The sequence below is a fragment of the Rhinopithecus bieti genome, unplaced genomic scaffold (assembly GCF_001698545.2).
Source record: "Rhinopithecus bieti isolate Rb0 unplaced genomic scaffold, ASM169854v2 scaffold_6536, whole genome shotgun sequence".
Taxonomy (NCBI): Eukaryota; Metazoa; Chordata; class Mammalia; order Primates; family Cercopithecidae; genus Rhinopithecus; species Rhinopithecus bieti.
This window is the reverse complement of record NW_016805524.1, coordinates 1,685,187-1,705,303: the sequence shown is the minus strand read 5'-3', so window position 1 is coordinate 1,705,303 and position 20,117 is coordinate 1,685,187. Positions and strand designations below refer to the sequence as shown.

General features: G+C 38.3%; 1 protein-coding gene across 1 annotated transcript in view; it reads left to right on the top strand.

Annotated features, from left to right (window-relative positions):
- The window catches only part of XKR9 (XK related 9), a 48,582-nt gene extending 34,581 nt beyond the window's left edge, over nt 1–14,001 (top strand). The window contains 1 exon segment of the mRNA XM_017872730.1: nt 13,306–14,001. Within this exon segment, the coding sequence (XP_017728219.1) occupies nt 13,306–13,934 (629 nt within the window). The 3' untranslated portion in view covers nt 13,935–14,001.
- The last annotated feature ends 6,116 nt before the right edge of the window (nt 14,002–20,117 follow it).

The window sequence follows — 20,117 nt, the reverse complement described above, 5'->3', positions numbered from 1 at the left end:
TTTTTTTTTTTTTTTTTTTTTTTTTTTGTGTCTCTGCCATGTTTTGGTGACAGGATGATGCTGGCCTATAAAATTAGTTAGGGAGGAGTCCTTCTTTTTCTGTTGTTTGGAATAGTTTCCCAAGGAATGGTACCAGCTCCTCTTTGTACCTCTGGTAGAATTCAACTGCAAATCCCTCTGGTCCTGGGCTTTGTTTGGTTGGTAGGCTCTTAATTACTGCCTCAACTTCAAAACTTGTTATTGGTCTATTCAGGGATTTGACTTCTTCCTAGTTTAGTCTTGGGAGGGTGTATGTGTCCAGGAATTTATCCATTTCTTCAAGATTTTCTAGTTTATTTGTATAGAGGTGTTTATAATACTCTCTGAGGGAAGTTTGTATTTGTGCCATCAGTGGTGATATCCCCTTTAATTTTTTATTGTGTCTATTTGATTCTTCTCTCTTTTCTTCTTTATTAGTCTTGCTATGGTCTATTTTGTTAATCTTTTTAAAAACCCACCGTCTGGATTCAATGATTTTTTGAAGGGTTTTTCGTTTCTCTATCTCCTTCAGTTCTTCTCTGAGCTTAGTTGTTTCTTGTCATCTGCTAGCTTTTGAATTTGTTTGCTCTTGCTTCTCTAGTTCTTTTAATTGTGATGTTAGGGTGTTGATTTTAGCTTTTTCTTGGTTTCTGATGTGAGCATTTAGTGCTATAAATTTCCCTCGAAACACTGCTTTAGCAGTGTCCCAGAGATTCTGGTACGTTGTGTCTTTGTTCTCGTTGGTTTCAAAGAACTTATTTATTTCTGACTTTATTTTGTTATTTACCCCATAGTCATTTGGGAGCAGGTTGTTCAGTTTCCATGTAGTTGTGCAGTTTTGAGTGAGTTTCTTAATTCTGAGTTCTAATTTGATTGCACTGTGGTCTGAGAGACTGTTTGTTATGATTTTCATTCTTTTGCATGTCCTGAGGAGGGTTTTACTTCCAATTATGTGGTCAATTTTAGAATAAGTGCTATGTGGCACTGAGAAGAATGTATATTCTGTTGATTTGGGATGGAGAGTTCTGTAGATGTCTATTAGGTCCTCTTGGTCCAGAGCTGAGTTCAAGTCCTGATTATCCTTGTTAATTTTCTGTCTCATTGATCTAATATTGACAGTGGGGTGTAAAGTCTCCCACTATTATTGTGTGGGAGTCTAAGTCTCTTTGTACATCTCTAAGAACTTGCTTTATGAATCTGGGTATTCCTGAGTTGGATGCATATATACTTAGGATAGTTAGCTCTTCTTGTTGCATTGATCCCTTTACCAATATGTAATGCCCTTCTTTGTCTTTTTTTGATATTAGTTGGCTTAAAGTCTGTTTTATCAGAGACTAACATTGCAACTCCTGATATTTTTTTTTTTTTGCTTTCCTTTTGCTTGGTAAATATTCCTCCATCCCTTTATTTTGAGCCTATGTGTGTCTTTGCATGTGAGATGGGTCTCCTGAATACGGCACATCAATGGGTCTTGATTCTTTATCCAACTTGCCAGTTTGTGTCTTTTAATTGGGGCATTTGGCCCATTTACATTTAAGGTTAATACTGTTATGTGTGAATTTGATACTGTCATCATGATGCTTGCTAGTTATTTTGTACATTAGTTGATGCAGTTTCTGCATAGTGTCATAGGTCTTTATATTTTCATGTGTTTTTGCAGTGGCTGGTACCAGTTTTTCCTTTCCATATTTAGTGCTTCCTTCAGGAGCTCTTGTAATGTATGCCTGGTGGTGACAAAATCCCTCAGCATTTGCCTGTCTGTAAAGAATTTTATTTCTTCTTTACTTATGAAACTTAGTTTGGCTGGGTATGAAATACTGAGTTGAAAGTTCTTTTGTTTAAAATGTTGAATATTGGCTCCCACTCTGTTCTGGCTTGTAGAGTTTCTGCAGAGAGATCTGCTGTTAGTCTGATGGGCTTCCCTTTGTAGATGACCTGACCTTTCTCTCTGGCTACCCTTAACATTTTTTCCTTCATTTCAGCCTTGGAGAATCTGATGGTTATGTGTCTTGTGGTTGCTCTTCTCGAGGATTATCTTAGTCATGTTCTCTGTATTTCCTGAATTTGAATGTTGGCCTGTCTTGCTAGGTTGGGGAAGTTCTCCTGGATAATACCGTGAATTATTATTTTTTTTTTTACTTTGCTTCCATTCTCTTCATCATTTTCAGATACACCAATCAATCATAGGTTTGGTCTTTCCATAGAGTCCCATATTTCTTGGAGGCTTTGTTCATTCCTTTTCATTCTGTTTTCTCTAATCTTGTCTTCAAGCCTGATTTCATTAAGTTGATCTTTAAATTCTGATATTTTTCCTGCTGCTTGATTGATTTGGCTATTGATACTTGTGTATACTGCACAAAGTTCTCGTGCTGTGTTTTTCAGCTCCATCAGTTCATTTATGTTCTTCTCTAAACTGATTATTCTAGTTAGCAGTTCCTGTAACCTGTTATCAAGGTTCTTAGCTTCCTTGCATTGCATTAAAACATGCTTCTTTAGCTCAGAGGAGTTTGTTGTTACCCACCTTCTGAAGCCTACTTCTGTCAATTCGTCAAACTCATTCTCATTCTCTATCCTGTTTTGTGCCCTTGCTGGAGAGGAGCCGCGATCCTTTGTAGGAGAAGAGATATTCTGGCTTTTGGAATTGTCAGCATTTTTGTGCTGGTTATTCCTCATCTTTGTGGATTTATCTACCTTTGATCTTTGATGCTGATGACCTTTGGATGTGGTTTTTTGGGTGGGTGTCCTTTTTGTTGATGTTGATGTTGATGTTGCTTTCAGTTTGTTAGTTTTTCTTTTAACAGTCAGGCCCCTCTTCTGTAGATCTACTGGTGTTTTCTGGTGGTCCAATCCAGACCCTGTTTTCCTGGGTATCACCAGCAGAGGCTGCAGAACAGCAAAGATTGCTGCCTGCTCCTTCCTCTGGAAGCTTCATCCCAGAGGGCACCGGCCTTATGCCAGTTGGAGCTCTACTGTATGAGGTGTCTGTCGATCCCTGCTGGGAGGTACCCCCTAGTTAGGAGGCATGGGAGTCAGGGACCCACTTGAGGAGGCAGTCTATCCCTTAGCAGAGCTTGAATGTTGTCCTGGGAGATCCACTGCTCTCTTCAGAACCAGCAGGTGGGAATGTTTAAGTCTGCTGAAACTGCACCCACAACCACCCCTTCCCTCAGGTGTTCTGTCCCAGGGACATGGGAATTTTATCCTCAAGCCCCTGACTGGGGCTGCTGCATTTTCTTCAGAGATGCCCTGCCCAGTGAGAAGGAATCTAGAGAGGCACTCTGGTCATAGCCATTTTACCGTGTTGTGGTGAGTTCTGCCCAATCTGAACTTCTGGGCTTCCTCAACACTCTCAGGGGAAAACCGCCTACTGAAGCCTCAGTAATGGTGCACACCCCTCCCCGTACTGATCATCCAAGTTGCTCATCCAAGTCGACTTCAGACTGCTATGCTGGCAGCGAGAATTTCAAGCCAGTGATTCTTAGCTGGCTGGGCTCCCTGGGTGTAGGACCCACTGAGTGAGACCACTTGGCTCCCTGGCTTCAGTTGCCTTTCCAGGGGAGTGAACAGTTCTGTCTTGCTGGGGTTCCAAGTATCACTGGGCTAGGAAAAAGAAAACCTCCTGCAGCTAGCTTGGTGTCTGCCCAAACAGCTGCCCAGTTTTGTGTTTGAAACCCAGAGCCCTGGTGGTGCAGGCACATGAAGGTTCTCCTGTTCTGTGGGTTGCAAAACCCATGGGAAAAGCATAGTATCTGGACCTGGTAGCACAGTCCCTCATGACTTCCCTTGGCTAGGTGAGGGAGGTCCCTGGCCCCTTGCACTTCATGGGTGAGGTGACACCCCACCCTGCTTCTTCTCACCCTCCATGGTCTGCACCCACTGTCTAACCAGTCCCAATGAGATGAACTGGTATCTCAGTTGGAAATGCAGAAATCACCCACCTTCTGTGTTGGTCTTGCTGGGAACTGCAGACCGGAGCTTTTCATATCTGGCCATCTTAGTCTGGGTTCTCTGTTTTTGGGTATCTTTATAGCAGAACTCCACTTCTGTTACCAATTTACTGTATTAGTATATTCTCATGCTGCTATAAAGAACTGGCTGAGATTGGGTAATTTATAAAGAGAAGTTTAATTGACACACAGTTCTGCAGTGCTGGTAGGGGCCTCAGGAAACTTACAATCATGGCAGAAGGGGAAGCAAACACATCCTTCTTTACATAGCAGCAGGAGGAAGAATGAGAGCAAAATGAAGGCAGAGACCCTTTATAAAACCATCAGATCTCATGAGAACTTACTATCATGAGAATAGCGTGGGGGAAATTTCCCCTGTGATTCAATTACCTCCCACCGGGTCCCTCCCATGACATGTGGGAATTATGGGATTACAATTCAAGATGAGATTTGGGTGGGGACACAAAGCCAAACCATATCATAAGGCAAACATCAAATATTTACCAAAAATTTTGATGTTGCTCTTTTGGGTGGATGGGGGAGGGAGAGGAAAATGGAAGAAGTGTGTGTATATGTGTGTGTATGTGTTAACATTTCCTCTTCCAAATAGAAAATCAATAAACAGTGTACAAAATAAATTAAGCACTATATATTTTATTTGTAAATATGACAATAGATGTCAGGAGAAAAGCTAGAAGAGTTAATAGTGATTTCTTCTGGGGGTTACAATTGAGGGATGAGGAGATGTAGAGCAAGGCACCATTTTTCATATATACTTTGTAGAACTTTTGACTTTTAAAACGATGTACGAGAGGACTTAAAAAAGTTCATGGGGCTGGGTGTGGTGGCTCATGGCTGTAATCCCAGCACTTTGGGACGCTTAGGCAGGCAGATCACTTGAGGTCAGGAGTTCAAGACCAGCCTGGCCAGCACTGGAAAACCCTGTCTCTACTAAAAATACAAAAATTAGCTGGGCATGGTAGTGGGCACCTGTAATACCGGCTACTCAGGAGGCTGAAGCAGGAGAGTCAATTGAACCCAGGAGGCGGAGGTTGTAGTGAGCCTAGATTGTATCACTGTACTCCAGCCTGGGTGACACAGTGAGACTCCATCTCAACAACAACAAAACAACAACAACAACAACAAAACAACAAAATGTTCATGGAAAATGCATATTATGAAAAAAACTATGAATGGATTTTACATTTTCCTTCTCCCCAGATAAACTCAGTCTAACTTGTTATAATGTGTCTGAGCAGAATCCAATTTGAGGCACTAAGAAGGACAAGATAGCAGTTTGAAAAGTGCCCCATCACAACAATATGAATTCTGTTAATATTCAAATTGAAGCAAGAACACACATCAAATTTATGGTTAAGCTTGGTTGGAAGAATAGTGAAATCATTGATACTTTATGAATACTTTATGGGGACAATGCCCCAAAGAAATCAGCAGCTTACAAATAGATAACTCATTTTAAGAATGGATGAAACAATGTTGAACACCTTAGTGGCAGATCATCCACGTCAGTACATGAAGAAAAAATTAATTTTGTTTGTTCCTGAATTGCAGAGGACTGACAACAGCAGAAACATTTATAGCCCACACCACAGACATCTCACTTGGTTCAGCACACAGAGTTCTGAATGACAAATTACAGTTGAGCAAACTTTTCACTCAGTGGGTGCCCAAACTGTTGCACCCAGATTAGCTGCAGGTAAGAATAGAGCATTCAATGAAAATTTTAAACAAATGGTATTAAGATCCTGAAGCATTTCTTTGAAGAATTGTAATAGTAGATGAAACATGGCTTTACCAGTATGATTCTAAGGACAAATTACAATCAAAGTAATCGCTACTAAGAGGTGGAAGTGGTCCAGTCAAAGCAAGAGTGGATTGGTCAAGAGCAAAGGTGCCAAAGGTTTTTGGGATGCTCAAGATATTTAGCTTGTTGACTTTCTGGAGGGCCAAAGAACAATAACATCTGCTTATGGTGAGTATTCTGAGAAAGTTAGCTAAAGCTTTAGCAGAAAAATGCCCAAGGAGGCTTCGCCAGAGAGTCCATCTCCATCATAGCAATGCTCCTGCTCCTCCTCTCATCAAACAAAGGCAATTTTGTGAGAGTTTTGATGGGAAATCATTAGACATCCACCTTACAGTCCTGATTTGGCTTTTTTTTTTCTTTTTTCTTTTTTTTTTTTGAGACAGTCTGCTCTGTTGCATGGGCTGGCATGCAGTGGCGCAATCTTGGCTGACTGCAAGCTCCGCCTCCCAGGATCACACCATTCTCCTGCCTCAGCCTCCTGAGTAGCTGGGACTACAGGTGCCCACCACCATGCCCGGCTAATTTTTTTGTATTTTTAGTAGAGACGGGGTTTCACCGTGTTAGCCAGGATGGTCTCGATCTCCTGACCTGGTGATCAATCGGCCTTGGGCTCCCAAAATGCTGGGATTACAGGTGTGAGCCACCATGCCCGTCCTGATTTGGCTTTTTCTGACTTCTTTTTGTTTCCTTAAAAAATCTGTTAAAAGATACTCATTTTTCTTGAGTTAATAATGTAAAAAAAGACTGCATTGACATGGTTAAATTTCCAGGACCCTCAGTTCTTTAGGGATGAACTATGTGGCTGGTATCATGGTTTATAGAAATGTCTTGATCTTGATGGAGCTTATGTTAAAAAATAAAGTTTATATATTTTGTTTTTATCTTTTAGTTCCATTTTCCATGAACTTTTGGAAGTCCCTTTGTGTATGTGTTAATTTGATAAAATTAAAACTGATTATAAAAAAGATATCATGGGGCAATTTAGGGGAAAATTATGTTTTAACTAAAATGTTTTGAATTAAAAGACAAGTTTTTTTTTTTTTTCAGGACTTCAGAGTTTTATTATTACTCAAGTCAGTCTTCCCCAGCATTTGGGGATCAGAGTTTTTTGTTTGTTTGTTTTGAGACCGAGTCTCTCTCTGTCACCCAGGCTGGAGTGCAGTGGCATGATCTTGGCTCACTGCAACCTCCGCCTCCCGGGTTCGATTGATTCTTCTTCCTCAGCCTCCTGAGTAGCTGGGACTACAGGCGCACACCCCATGCCTGGCTAATTTTTATATTTTTAGTAGAGATGGGGTTTCACCATATTGGCCAGGCTGGTCTCGAACTCCTGACCTCATGATCTGCCCGCCTTGGCCTCCCAAAGTGCGGGGATTACAGGCGTGAGCCACCATGCCTGGCCTGGGGATCAGGGTTTTTAAGGACAACTTAGTGGGTAGGGGAAGCCCGTGAGCTGGGAGTGCTGATTGGTCAGGTCAGTGATGAAATCATAGGGAGTAGAAGCTGTCTTCTTGTGCTGAATCAGTTCTTAGGTGGGGACTACAAGATCAGATGAGCCAGTATATTGATCTGGGTAGTGCCACTTGATCCATCAAGTGTAGGGTCTGCAAAATATCTCAAGCACTGATCTTAGCAGCACTTCAGGTAGGGTCAGAATCTTGTCGCCTTCAGCTGCATGACTCCTAAACCATAATTTCTAATCTCATGGCTAATTTGTTAGTCTTACAAAGGCTGTTTAGTCCCCAGGCAAGAAAGAGGCTTGTTTTGGGAAAGGCCTGTTATCTTTTTTTAAACTAAAAACTAGAAACTATGCTTCTCCCAAAGTTAGATCAACCTATACCTAGGAATGAACAAGGAGAGCTTGGAGGTTAGAAGCAAGATGGAGTTGGTTACGTCAGGTCTCTTGCACTGTCTAAGGTGTAATTTTGCAATGGCAGTTTCAGTCCCTCTCTTTAGGTTTTATACCTCTTAATCTTAAGGTGTTGGGTAATGAAGATGGAAAAAGGGCAAAGACTTCTCTAACTTCTTCCTGCTGATCAGGGGCATAGTGGTGGTAGGTGTTGACCCCAAGGTGAGAGGAGTGGAACCACTTTGCAACTGTCTGATCATATTCACACAGGGTAGGCTGGGCTTCCAAGGCTTGCATGTTAAAGGTGTTAGTATTGTCATCTATAGTTTTAGTACAGCATTTAAGGGAATAGCATACTATAAGGTAAATGATGAACTCTAAGATAAGGAGTGCAATTCCCAGTTTTAAAAGTAAAAATCTGAGAGCATTAGTTTGGAAACTTGTAGCCCACAAAGAATTTAGGATTTTGTCCAAACTGTAGAAAAAAACCTCAAGAACAGTTAACAACAGGTGTTCTATAGTTTTTTCTTTTGAAGCATAATTTTCTCTCTCCAGTCCCCATTTTATGAAAACAAATCATGATAGAACTAATTTGTTTACAAAATGAACTTTAGTCTTATTGTAATTGGTCTGATTATTGCATACAGTGCAGCAAGATTATTTTTCACATAGGCTTTTTAAAATTGGCTTTGGTGGAACTCTGTTCCATAGAGAATCTCAGATAAGATTTTTTTTAAAGCCAAGCCCAGCCATGGGCTTGTACCTCAAATACCTATGAGCTGGGAAAATTCCTCTCCTCTTGAGGTCCCAGGATAACTTGGGGCTCCTAGGGCTGTTAGAAAGTGACATTCTTTACTTACCGCAGGTCAGGAACCTTGTACAGGGACTGTGTAGACAGAGTATGAGGCCAGATTTCCCTAGGGGCTGTTATTGGCTCTGTAAGTCAACCTTCATTATTTAAAGAAAGTATGCCATTCTAGTCAAAGTCTTGGTAAAATAACCAGTTTCTCCAATTGTGTCCTGTTACAAAAGAAAACAGATTCTTATTGCACTTATGCAAATAACTATATTGCTATAAGTTGAGAATACTCACAAATAGTTTCCAAATTCTGGATAAATTAGGTAGAGAAACAAATATGCTCCAAATTTTGTTCATAGGAATGTATTTTACTAAATTGTTAAAAGCTGTAAATAGCTCAAAAGTTTTCTTGGCTCTGGAAACAAAAAGGATCAGCAATGTTTTATGCAAAAAAGTCAGAAAAAGATTACTTTAGTCTTCTAATAGTTCAGTTAACTCCTGTTCTGCTTGATGTTCATGAATATTTCAGCTCTCCATGGGAGTCTTGGAAGTTTTTTCTCTTTATTCTAATGTCATAATCCCCAAAGTTATAGGAAACTTGCATTCAAGAGCACCTGTCAATGTTTTATAGCTGATTAGGAAACCACCATTTAAAGAGGATCAAAATAAGGCAACAATTGCCTATGGATAACAAAAAATCTTAAGGTAGCCATAGTTAAAGACACAATTGACAAGAAAATGTGTTACCTCTGTGGCACACAATAATTTAACATAATTATAATTCTTAATGATATCATATACTAAGTCATATCAGAAGTGTAAGAGTTTCACATAATTTTGGAGCATATACCTAGAACACATTTACACAAATATAGCCCAAAGAAAGCCAAACACCGTTTTAAATTTGACAGTGCTTCCTGTATGATTTTTATTCCAAATAAGCCAACACATCATTTTTGGACTTCAGGGGCCTAATGTCCAAAGGATTAATTAGGTCAGAAAGTGACATACTTTATAATTTGATTTTGGAAAGTTTGTTAGGTATCAAAGGCATAAAACACTGGATATCACAAAATGGGATCACAGTTTATTTACTTATCTGAGGTGGTAACTCAAAAAAAATATTTTTAAGGCAAAACCCTTTACTCTGATAGAAGAGTTTTAGTTTTCCAAACAAGACCCAATGGAGATAGCATGAGGCCAACTGATATCTTATCCTTCCTCCCCCCTTTCCCCTGCCATTTACCCAAAGGGGCAAAAACCCCCCTTTCATTATCTTTTAATATTACATAAAAATCTTTTTCAAATGAGAAAACCAAATTTCATGTTTGCATTAGTGCATCTTCAATGTTAAAGCTAGTTTTTTAAATAAAATATTATAAATCTGTATAGTTTAAATTAGTTTGACCATAAGGTAATATTTTTATAAACTTTTTTAGAACCCTTTACCGTTTTCTCCATAGAGCTCTTTTTTTTCTAAAGAAAAATTCTTTTAAATTTCTTGTTACCAGACTCTAGCCAGAAGAGCCAATATTTCTGGCTTTTGAATTCTACCACAAGTAACTTTCCACATGAAATTAATAACTTTTAACTAAGGTTATAACTTAACCATGGATGCATAAAGTGTTTTAAAGAGATGGTAAGCATTTTTTAAAAAAAGAAGATTTATGATCTCCCCAAGGGTAGTTCAGAGAAAGGAAAATTCAAGACAGGAAATCAGAAGTGATTGTTGAGGGGAAAAAAACCTTAATATGTGGCAAAGTTACACACATAATAAACCAGAGAGAAATTATTCCGGAAGCCAAGAATTGAATCTGGACTACCATTGTCAAAAAACAAAGCCTTAGCTACTGAGCTACACAGCATCGAGCGGTTTCTACTCCTCTTCCCAGAAGAAGTCTAGAGCAGCCAATTTCAAGCTTGCAAAGGCTCTTGACTGCTTAAGATAATTTTAGGGCTATGATATGAACCGTAAAATTTCTGTCCTCTGGATGGCAGAAACCAAGGGAAAGTATCCCCACATGGTTGCAAGGTTTAAGTTCTTAAGGACACAAAACAAGATAGAGAAATTTCATCCAGTATTGGTTTCAGGGACCCACAGCAAAGTTTGTAACTGACCAGCCTGCTGGGGCTGGCTTGAAAAGCAGTCTTATAGGGGCCCTAAACCCTCATTGTATCCTGTGATACCTATTACAGAATAACACAGAAAGACAAATTCTTAGCACAAAGCACACCAGATTTGCTACAGCCTAAGGCTAGTTTCACAAATCCTTTTTTCTATCAATCAGACTCATGCAGAGGAGACAAATAGTGATGTCTACCATTTACATACACACACAGAGAAGGAGCGAGAAAGAGACCAGAAACTTGGCTAGTAAGAATTTCATATGCTTTTTTTTTTTTTTTTGCTGGCATACCAGGTTTCCAGGTTCCTTTTCTCTGCAGCTTCCAGAAGAATGGAGCAACTTTTGATGATCCTGCTTGATGTGCCATAGCTGTGGGGTTCAAGCCACTTTACAAAAGCCACTTTTTCTGTTTTATGGAATCATAGACAAAAGATTCTCAATTGTGCAAGATGTTGCCTAATGGGCTGCATGGGGAACCAAATTAACATTTTCCATTCTAGCAAAATACACATAACAAAACAGACACCAGTCACCTCATTCAGCATCCAATATCAACCTGTCAAAGCTCAAACTTTCTCCTGTTGGTCCCCTGTTGACTTTGATCTACTCCAGGTGGGGAAGGATGACCTCTGAATGGTAATTCACAACGGGTGGTCTCTGGGCAAGGTGAAGAGTGGATAGTCACCTTGAGACAGGCCTGTTGAGCATTCTTTCAGGCTCATGGAATGTAACTAGACAAGGAAAGTTCTCTGAGTTAGGACTGTGGAACTTCTGTAGACAATTCCTTCTGAGATCCCCTCCACATGTACAAACATACACTAAGACAAGAAGGACAGAAGGCCTTCCAAATCAGATTCCTAATCAAGAACTCCAAGAGTATCTCATCCAAACTATCCTCCTATTCTCAGTCTGAGAAATCTCCCTGAAATCTTCCTGATTGAGGAGAAGTCTCCTGAACCAAGACTTCCTACTAGTTAGGGAGAGCCAACCTTGACTCCCCAGGAGCTGAACTGAGACAGACACCCCCCAGTGGGGCTATAGACAAACCAAGACCCCCAAAGGAGCTGAACTGAGATAGACACCCCATGGTGGAGCTACAAACAGATACCCCGCAATGGGGCTGTGGACAGACACCCCATCATGGGGCTACAGAACCATTTGGGAGAAGGAAGGAGGTATTGGCCGTGCCTAGGATACTCATCAAACCAGACACCTTGTAATGGGGTTACAGCTACAGACACTCTGCCATGGAGCTATAGATACCCTGTGAGGGGGCTACAGTAACGGGATGTCTCACCAGGACTATTTCTTTATTATAGTTAAATCCATGCACATTGGGTGGGCAGCACTGCCAAGAGTAGCAGAGTCAGCCCTCAGTCCGAGAGAACTAGGCAGCCACTTGGGCTGGCCTCTGGATCCATTGCCAGAGTGGGACTACTGAACCATGGGCTGGTAGTCATAAGGGCATTCCTGGATGATCCCGCAGATTTTGTAACCACCCCATGGGTTCACCTTGCCGCTGCATGGACAGAACCAATTTATCATGATGGGAATTACAATAGAGAAAGAGTAATTCATGCAGAGCCTTCTTTGCAGTAGACTGGAGTTTTATTGTTACTCACATCAGTCTCCAAAAAAGTTTGACTAATGAGGTACAGTGGTGTATGCTAAAACCAAGAAAGCATGCAAATGCATTTATAAAGGTCCTGTCCTCATTTTCTTCATCAATAGATAAATTTTTGTAAGTCTGCCTTTCAATCATATTATATAGAAAGTGGTAGGCGAGGTGCAGTGGCTCATGCCTGTAATCCCAGCACTTTGGGAGGCTGAACTGGGTGGATCACTTGAGGTCAAGAGTTCGAGACCAGCTTGGCCAACATGATGAAACCCCATCTGTACTAAAAATACAAAAATTAGCTGGGTGTGGTGATGTGGGCCTGTAGTCCCAGCTACTCAGGAGGCTGAGGCAGGTGAATTACTTGAACCCGGGAGGTGGAGGTCGATATTGCACCACTGCACTCCAGCCATGGTGACAGAGCGAGACTCCATCTCAAAAAGAAGGAAAGAAAGAAACGAAGTGGCAATTAACTTACTTTTCTGTTATTTGTTGAGAAAAAATGGGGTGGAGATGTAAATCCTACAGAAATTTGTAAGTTTTAGAACATACTCATTCACTTGTTTCAGTATCTTCAGGATATGGGAAGTTGGGCTTGTTTAATATCTCATATTAAATTTTCTGTTTAACCCTCTTTCTCTCTGTCTACCCCTCCTCCTCCCCTTCCCTTACCCCTGCTTGAAGCTATTATCTCTTAGTGAATTGGGTGTATGCCTAAAATCGCAGCCAAAAAACCTAGAAAAACTAGGATTATAAGTGTAGTCTCTTAACTCACAGAGTATATCAGTTGCTCAATAAAATTTTTCCCATGAATTAAAAAAAAATCATAATAAAGCAGTCTAATATAGTGGATGAATCTATCCATTTTGGAATCAGGTTCAAATCTCAGTTCTGCAACTTGCTAGCGTCGCAGCTTGGGTCAAGCAGTGTATCTCTCCAAGCCTCAGTTCCCTCATATGTAATATATGACATATTAATGTCTACTTCAGAAGATTAGATGAGATGAGTAAAGTACCTGACGTGTTTGTGGTTGTCTGTATGTAGATATAGCATGTATGGGATATAGTAATTTAATATTTTATTGTTATTCCTATAACAATATCTTTTTTATTTTTTTGTTTTGTAGATGCAGCTATCATGGTCTCTTGCTGTGCTATTTCTTGGTCAACTGTTGATTATCAAGTAGCTTTAAGAAAATCCTTACCTGACAAAAAGCTTCTTAATGGATTATGTCCCAAAATCACATATCTCTTTTACAAGTTTTTTACATTATTATCATGGATGCTGAGCGTTGTACTTCTACTATTCGTAAATGTTAAGATTGCTTTATTTATGTTGTTATTTCTTTGGTTGTTAGGTGTAATATGGGCATTTAAAAAGAACACCCAGTTTTGTACTTCTGTAAGTATGGAATTCTTATATAGGATTGTTGTTGGATTCATTCTTATCTTTACATTTTTTAATATTAAGGGACAGAATACCAAGTGTCCAATGTCTTGTTATTATATTGTTAGGGTACTGGGCACTTTGGGGATATTGATTGTATTCTGGGTTTGCCCTCTCACTATTTTTAATTCAGACTATTTTATGCCTATCAGTATCACTATAGTTCTTACTCTTCTTCTTGGAATTCTTTTTCTTATTGTTTATTATGGGACTTTTCACCCCAACAGAAGTGAAGAAACAAAATGTGATGAAATTGATGGAAAACCAGTTATAAGAGAATGTAGAATGAGATATTTCCTAATGGAATAAGCCATTCATTTATGATATATATTTTCTTATATTTTATTTCATTGGTTAGTAAAGAAAATGTGTGTTATGTGAGTGTATTGTCTCTTATTTTTGCCACCTTTAATTTGAAATTAATTATGTGAAATAGGAGGTACATAATAGTATTTTATTTTTAAAATTAATTTCTCATTTGGTTTTGAAGATCTTGGGTACTCAGATATCTTTCTACTGCCTGGTAGAGCTGCCATCTTGAGCCTGAAATGTAAGAAATGGTCTGGTTTTCATAATGAGAAGGCTGGAATTGAGCTTCCTTCCCATTTTTCTTCCTTGTTCCTGAACTAATACTACTGTACCTGTTATGGAGGACTGCAAAGGGAAGAGAAAAGCAGAACACTTTATGAGTTTTTCCTTTATTGTCTTCAGTGCATATATTTGCAGTTGGGGACAGCTTGAGTAGAGGAAAAGGGAAGGAAGGGAAAGAAGAAAACAAATTTTTAGCATCTGCTATGCTTTCATCCATGAAATCTCCAATTCATAAGTACAAAAGAGAGTTGGTATGCATTTGAGAGGTTTGACATTTCATTATTTACTGATTTCCTAGCTTTTCTGAATTAATGTACTCTTAACATAATTATATTAATCCTATTTGTGCTAAAATAGTTGTATCTAAGTCATATTTTTAAATTGTTTATATTTTTAAAAAATTATGGTAAAAACATATAAAATTTACCATCTTAATCACTTTTGTGTGTACAGCTCACCAGTGTTAACTGTATTCACCTCGTGCAACAGATCTCAAGAACTTTTTCATCTTGTAAAGCTAAGACTCTATTTATTGAACAAATCCCCATTTCCTCCTTTCCCAAGTCCCTGGCAACCACAATTATAATTTTTCATTTCTATGAGTTTGACTACTTTAGATACCTTATTGCTATGGTTTGAATGTGCCCCCAAAATTTCATGTGTTTGAAACTTAATCTCCAAATATGTATGTTGATGGCATTTGGAAATGGTGGAGACTTTGGGCAGTATTTAAGATTAGATTAGATAAGGTTATCAGGATGGGTTCCCCATGATGGGACTGGTGGTTTTATAGGAAGAGGAAGAGAGACCTGAGCTAGCACACTCTTGCCCTCACTATTTGATGCCCTCTGCCATGTTATGATACAACAAAGAGGCCCTCACCAGATGCCAGTGCGATGCTCTTGGCCTTCCCAGGCTCTAAAACCACAAGTAAAGTAAACTTTTCTTTATAAATTGCCCAGTCCCTGGTATTCAGCAGAAAACACACTAAGACACATATAAGTGTAGTCATATTATATTTGTCTTTTGTTACTGGCCTATTTCATTGAGCATAATGTCTCTGAGCTTCATATTTTAGCATGTGACAAGATTTACTTTTTTTTTTTAAGGCTGATAGTATTCCATTGTATGTATATGCCACATTTTCTTTGTCCATTCATTCACTGATGAATGGATTGATGAATGGATATTTGGGTTGCTTCCACCTCTTGGCTATTGTGAATAGTGCAACAGTGAACTTGGGTTTACAAATACTTCTTTGAGATTCTGCTTTCAGTTCTTTTGGATATATACTCAGAAGTGGGATTACTTGATCACATGGTAATTCTGTTTTAAATCCTATTCAGAAGTAGGATTTCTTGATCATATGGTAGTTGTTTTGAGGAACCTTCATACTGTTTCCATAATGGCTGCACTATTTTACAATCCCACCAATAGTGCATAAATGCCCCAGTTTCTCTATGTCCTCACCAACACATGTTGTATTCTGTTTTTTTTTTTCTTTTGATAATGGTCACCCTAATGAATATGAGATGATATTTCTTTGTAGTTTTGATTTGGATTTCTTTAATGATTGGTGATGTTAAGCATCTTTTTATTTGGTTATTGGCCATTCATATATCTTCTTTGAGAACTGTCTATTTCTAAGAGTATATAAATAACTTCTATAACTGGACAACGACAAAAAAGCCTAAATAACCTGATTAAAACTGGGCAAAAACTCAGTAATATGTCCCCTATGCTACTCTTTGAGAAAGTTAATCAGTGTGAACCATTTACTCTTGTCGGAGGCAGGAAATCTTCGGTTTACCTTGGGCACATAATTCTTGTATAATTACATAGCTCCCTGTTTCTGCATGTTTGGTGTATATGTTTGCATGTATGTTTGTGGGGTGAAGATGAGAAAAGAAGTTAAGCTGCTTGGCAGCGTCTGAGTCAGAATCTCTGAGTAATAAAGAGCCAAAAGACTTTGAATCATAAAGTGAAAGTGTTCTTCGTTTGTTTTCAAATATTTAAATGTCTATGAGTTATTATTTCCCTTCAGCCTGGATAATTTATTATGGATTTTTTTATAGTTTAGGTTTGCTAGTGAATTCTTTTTTTATTTTTTTAAATCTGAACATATCTTTATTTATCTTTCATTCTTGTAGGATATTTTTGTTGGATATAGAGTTCTGAGTTGACAGGGTTTTTCCTTCCTTTAAGCGTTTTAAAGACATCACTCCACTATTGTCTGGTCTCCATTGTTTCTGATAAAAAGTTAGTGATCATTTACATCATTATTCCCCGGTGTGTAATTTGTTGTTTTTCTCTAGCTGTTCTTGAGATTTTTACCTTTAGCTGTTGGTTGCAGTTGTATGACTACTGTGTTCATGTGTATAGTATTTTCTTTCTAGTTTTTTCTTTGTATTTCTCCTACATAGGGTTCTCCAAGTTTCTTGAACCTGTAAATTTTTGTCTTCTCTTATATTTAGGAATTTTCTGGCCATTATTATTCTCATACTTTTTCTGCCCCTTTATCTTCTTGGACTCCACTTCCACGTGTGTTAGACCTATTGATATTCTCCCACATATTCCTGAGGCTCTGTTCATTTTTTTCCAATTTGTTTCTCTGTTCTTTAGATTGGATTTGTCTTCAGATTGACTTTCCCCCTATCTTCAATCTGCTGTTAAGTTCATATAATGAATTTTTAACATTTTCAGATATTGTATTTTATGTTCTTGAAATTTCCTTGGGTTCTTTTATGGTTTCTATTTATTTGCTAAAATTTTATGTATTTTATTTATCATAAGCATATTTTTCTTTATATCCTTGATCATATTTAAAATAGCTGCTTTAAAATCTGTCCACTAATTTCAGTACCTGGGTCATCGTGAGATTGGTTTCCATTGATTGCCTTTTCTCTTGAGTATGGGTTACATTTTCACGTTTGCTCATATGGCTACTATTTTTGAATTGTGTCCTTGATGGTATGACTGATACATTTTATATCCTCTTGATTATTTTTGTTCTTCAGAGGAACATTTTTTTTCTTTTCAGCAGGCAGTAACTTGAACTTTAAGCTCTGAACTCTAAACAATCTTTATTTAACCTTCAGTGGGCTGCATAGGGTGTTCCCCTTATATGCATAGTTCAAGGTCAGCCTAAAATTTGGGCAGAATTAATATATGAAGTGAGACTTCCTTTCTGTTGGTTCTATTTTTCTCCTAGATTTTCCACCTCATTTTTCAGCAGTTGTGGTCATTGCATACTCTGTTCTCTGGGCCTTAAAACCACTAAAACTGTAGGTTTTTAAATTTGGATTTTGTGTAATTGATGTGCTGAGTGGGGTCTGCTCTCACTCAGTGCCATTCCTTCTTCCAGATGTCGACCACTCTCCAGTGTCTGCTTGCTTTTTTTTTGCTGTCAAGTGCTTTCAGGGAATTGTCAGTATTTTGTCCAGAGTTCATAGTGGTTATTTGTGAGAGGATTTGTGCAATAAGAGATATACCCACCTTCTTATTAATCTATAACATTTTCAGTAATCTTTCTGTAATATTTGCCAGTCTTTCTGCCAGCATTTTGGGAGGCTGAGGCAGGTGGATCATCTGATGTCAGGAGTTCAAGACCACCCTGACCAACATGGTGAAACCCTATCTCTACTAAAAATACAAAAATTAGCTGGGCTACCTCTAATCCCAGCTACTTGGGAGGCTGAGGAAGGAGAATCACTCGAACTCGGTAGGCAGAAGCTGCAGCAAGCAGAGATCATGCTATTGCACTCCAGCCTGGGTGACAGAGCGAGACTTCGCCTCAAAAATAAAATCTTTCTGTAATATTTACTTGGACAAGATGTGTAAAGCTTTTTACATTTAACATTTAGTTCTCTCTCATCTCTAATGACCCTGATAAAAACTGCAATATAGATATTATTATCATCACTACCCTTTAACTGGGAGAACCAAGGTTCATAGAGTTTAAGTAATTTGCCAAAGTTCACACAGATCAAATCTCAGGATTTTTCACCTCAAATCCAGTTTATTTTTTGTGAAACCATGCTGTCTTTATCTGATGAATAGGTTACCTAGAGCTATGCTTAAGTTATGCATGATTTAAAAATTACTATTTTTGTGTTAGAGTCTTGCTCTGTCACCCAGGCTGGAGTGCAGTGGTGCGATCGTGGCTCACCACAACCTCCACCTCCTGGGTTCAAGTGATTCTCGTGCCTCAGCCACCCAGGTAGGTGGGACTACAGGTGTGCACCACCACGCCTGGCTAATTTTTGTATTTTTAGTAGAGATTGGATTTTGCCATGTTGGCCAGGCTGGTCTTAAACTCTTGGCCTCAAGTGATCCACCTGCCTCGGCCTCCCAAAGTGCTGGGATTACAGGCATGAGTTACCATGCCAGGCCTAAATTATTTATTTGCCTATGATACAATTTTTTAAAAAGTTTAGCCTAAATATTTTTCAGCTTTAGCTCAAGGTAGAGCTGGAATTGTGTCTCTGTTAGCTTGAACAATCCCGTTAACAATATATGTAATGGGAAAAAGGGTAGGAAATAATATACATCTACTAAGGAGTTTGAATGCTAAGTATCCCACAGAAACATAGATTAAGTATTCATTCCATCCAACAAACGTTTTCTTATTGGTTTTATAGCCAAGAAATAAAGGGGAAGATCCTGGTCAGATATTGTGGCTAAATAGTAAGCTTTTAAAATGAATTTTTAATATAGAATGAACTTAATTAATTTTATCCTCTTATGTTCTATATGGTTCGGTCATGGCTTTACAACACTTAAATTTCCACAACTAAATTATGAGGTTTTTCTAGATTGTTATGTGCATATAAAAGGCCTTTTGAAATTTAAAAAAAGCAGAAAAATAATTATGAGCAATACTTTCATAAAAGAATACTCATATGCACCTATATACATTCACATCTTCAGATATGAATACTATCCTCATAGACTAGTGGTTCTCAACCTTTAGTGTGCATCAGAATCACCTGGAGTGCTTATTGAAACACATTGCTGGCCCCTATCCCGAGTTTCTTTTTAGCAGGCATTAGGTAGGACTTGAAATTTGCATGTTTAAAAAAGTTCCCGGATGTTGCTGATGCTGGTGTTCTCCCCTCCCTTCTTTGAGAATCCCCGTTGACTTTTGAAGGCTATCAGTTAATAACTAGTTTCAAAACAGCCACTAGAGGGCAGTAGAACCACAGAGAAATTGGACGTGCTACTTAATTTGTTCCCTGGTTTATATGATCAACTATATATTGCTGCAAGCCAGGAGAACACCAAAGCCAAACATTAATTTCTAGCACAATATCTTTATGCTCATTTCCAATTGTAAATCTTGTCCTTGTAATTGTGGGGGTCAGAGATATATAATGCATCTCTAACTCTGCTGGCTGATGCCCCACTTAATGATTACAATAAATTCAAAGTTGGACTTTTCTAGGTGAGCATTTGCACATATACATAGTAGTCTTTGGAGTTAACATGAACCATTTGTGGTTTCCCAAAGAGGCTATATTTTGCTATTAGATCTAGTTTGTTATAGAGATGATTATGTAGTTAAATGGTATCCTTCATTTTAAGATTTGTGCCTTTTATTTTGTGAAAGTGGGACTTAAGTACTTTTAAAAAATGTTAAACAGAATATAATACATAATTATATGTTATATACAGTAAAATAAACAGCATGTAATATATAATTATATTCCATAAAGAATATGATTATACATTCATATCTTCAAATATGAATACTATGCTTCTCATAGACTAGTGGTTCTCAACCTTTAGTGTGCATCAGAATCACCTGAAGTGCTTATTGAAACAGAATAAAGAATGTAGAATATAAAGAATATAATTATATATAATATAAAATATAATTATATATAAAAGTAAAGTAAAATA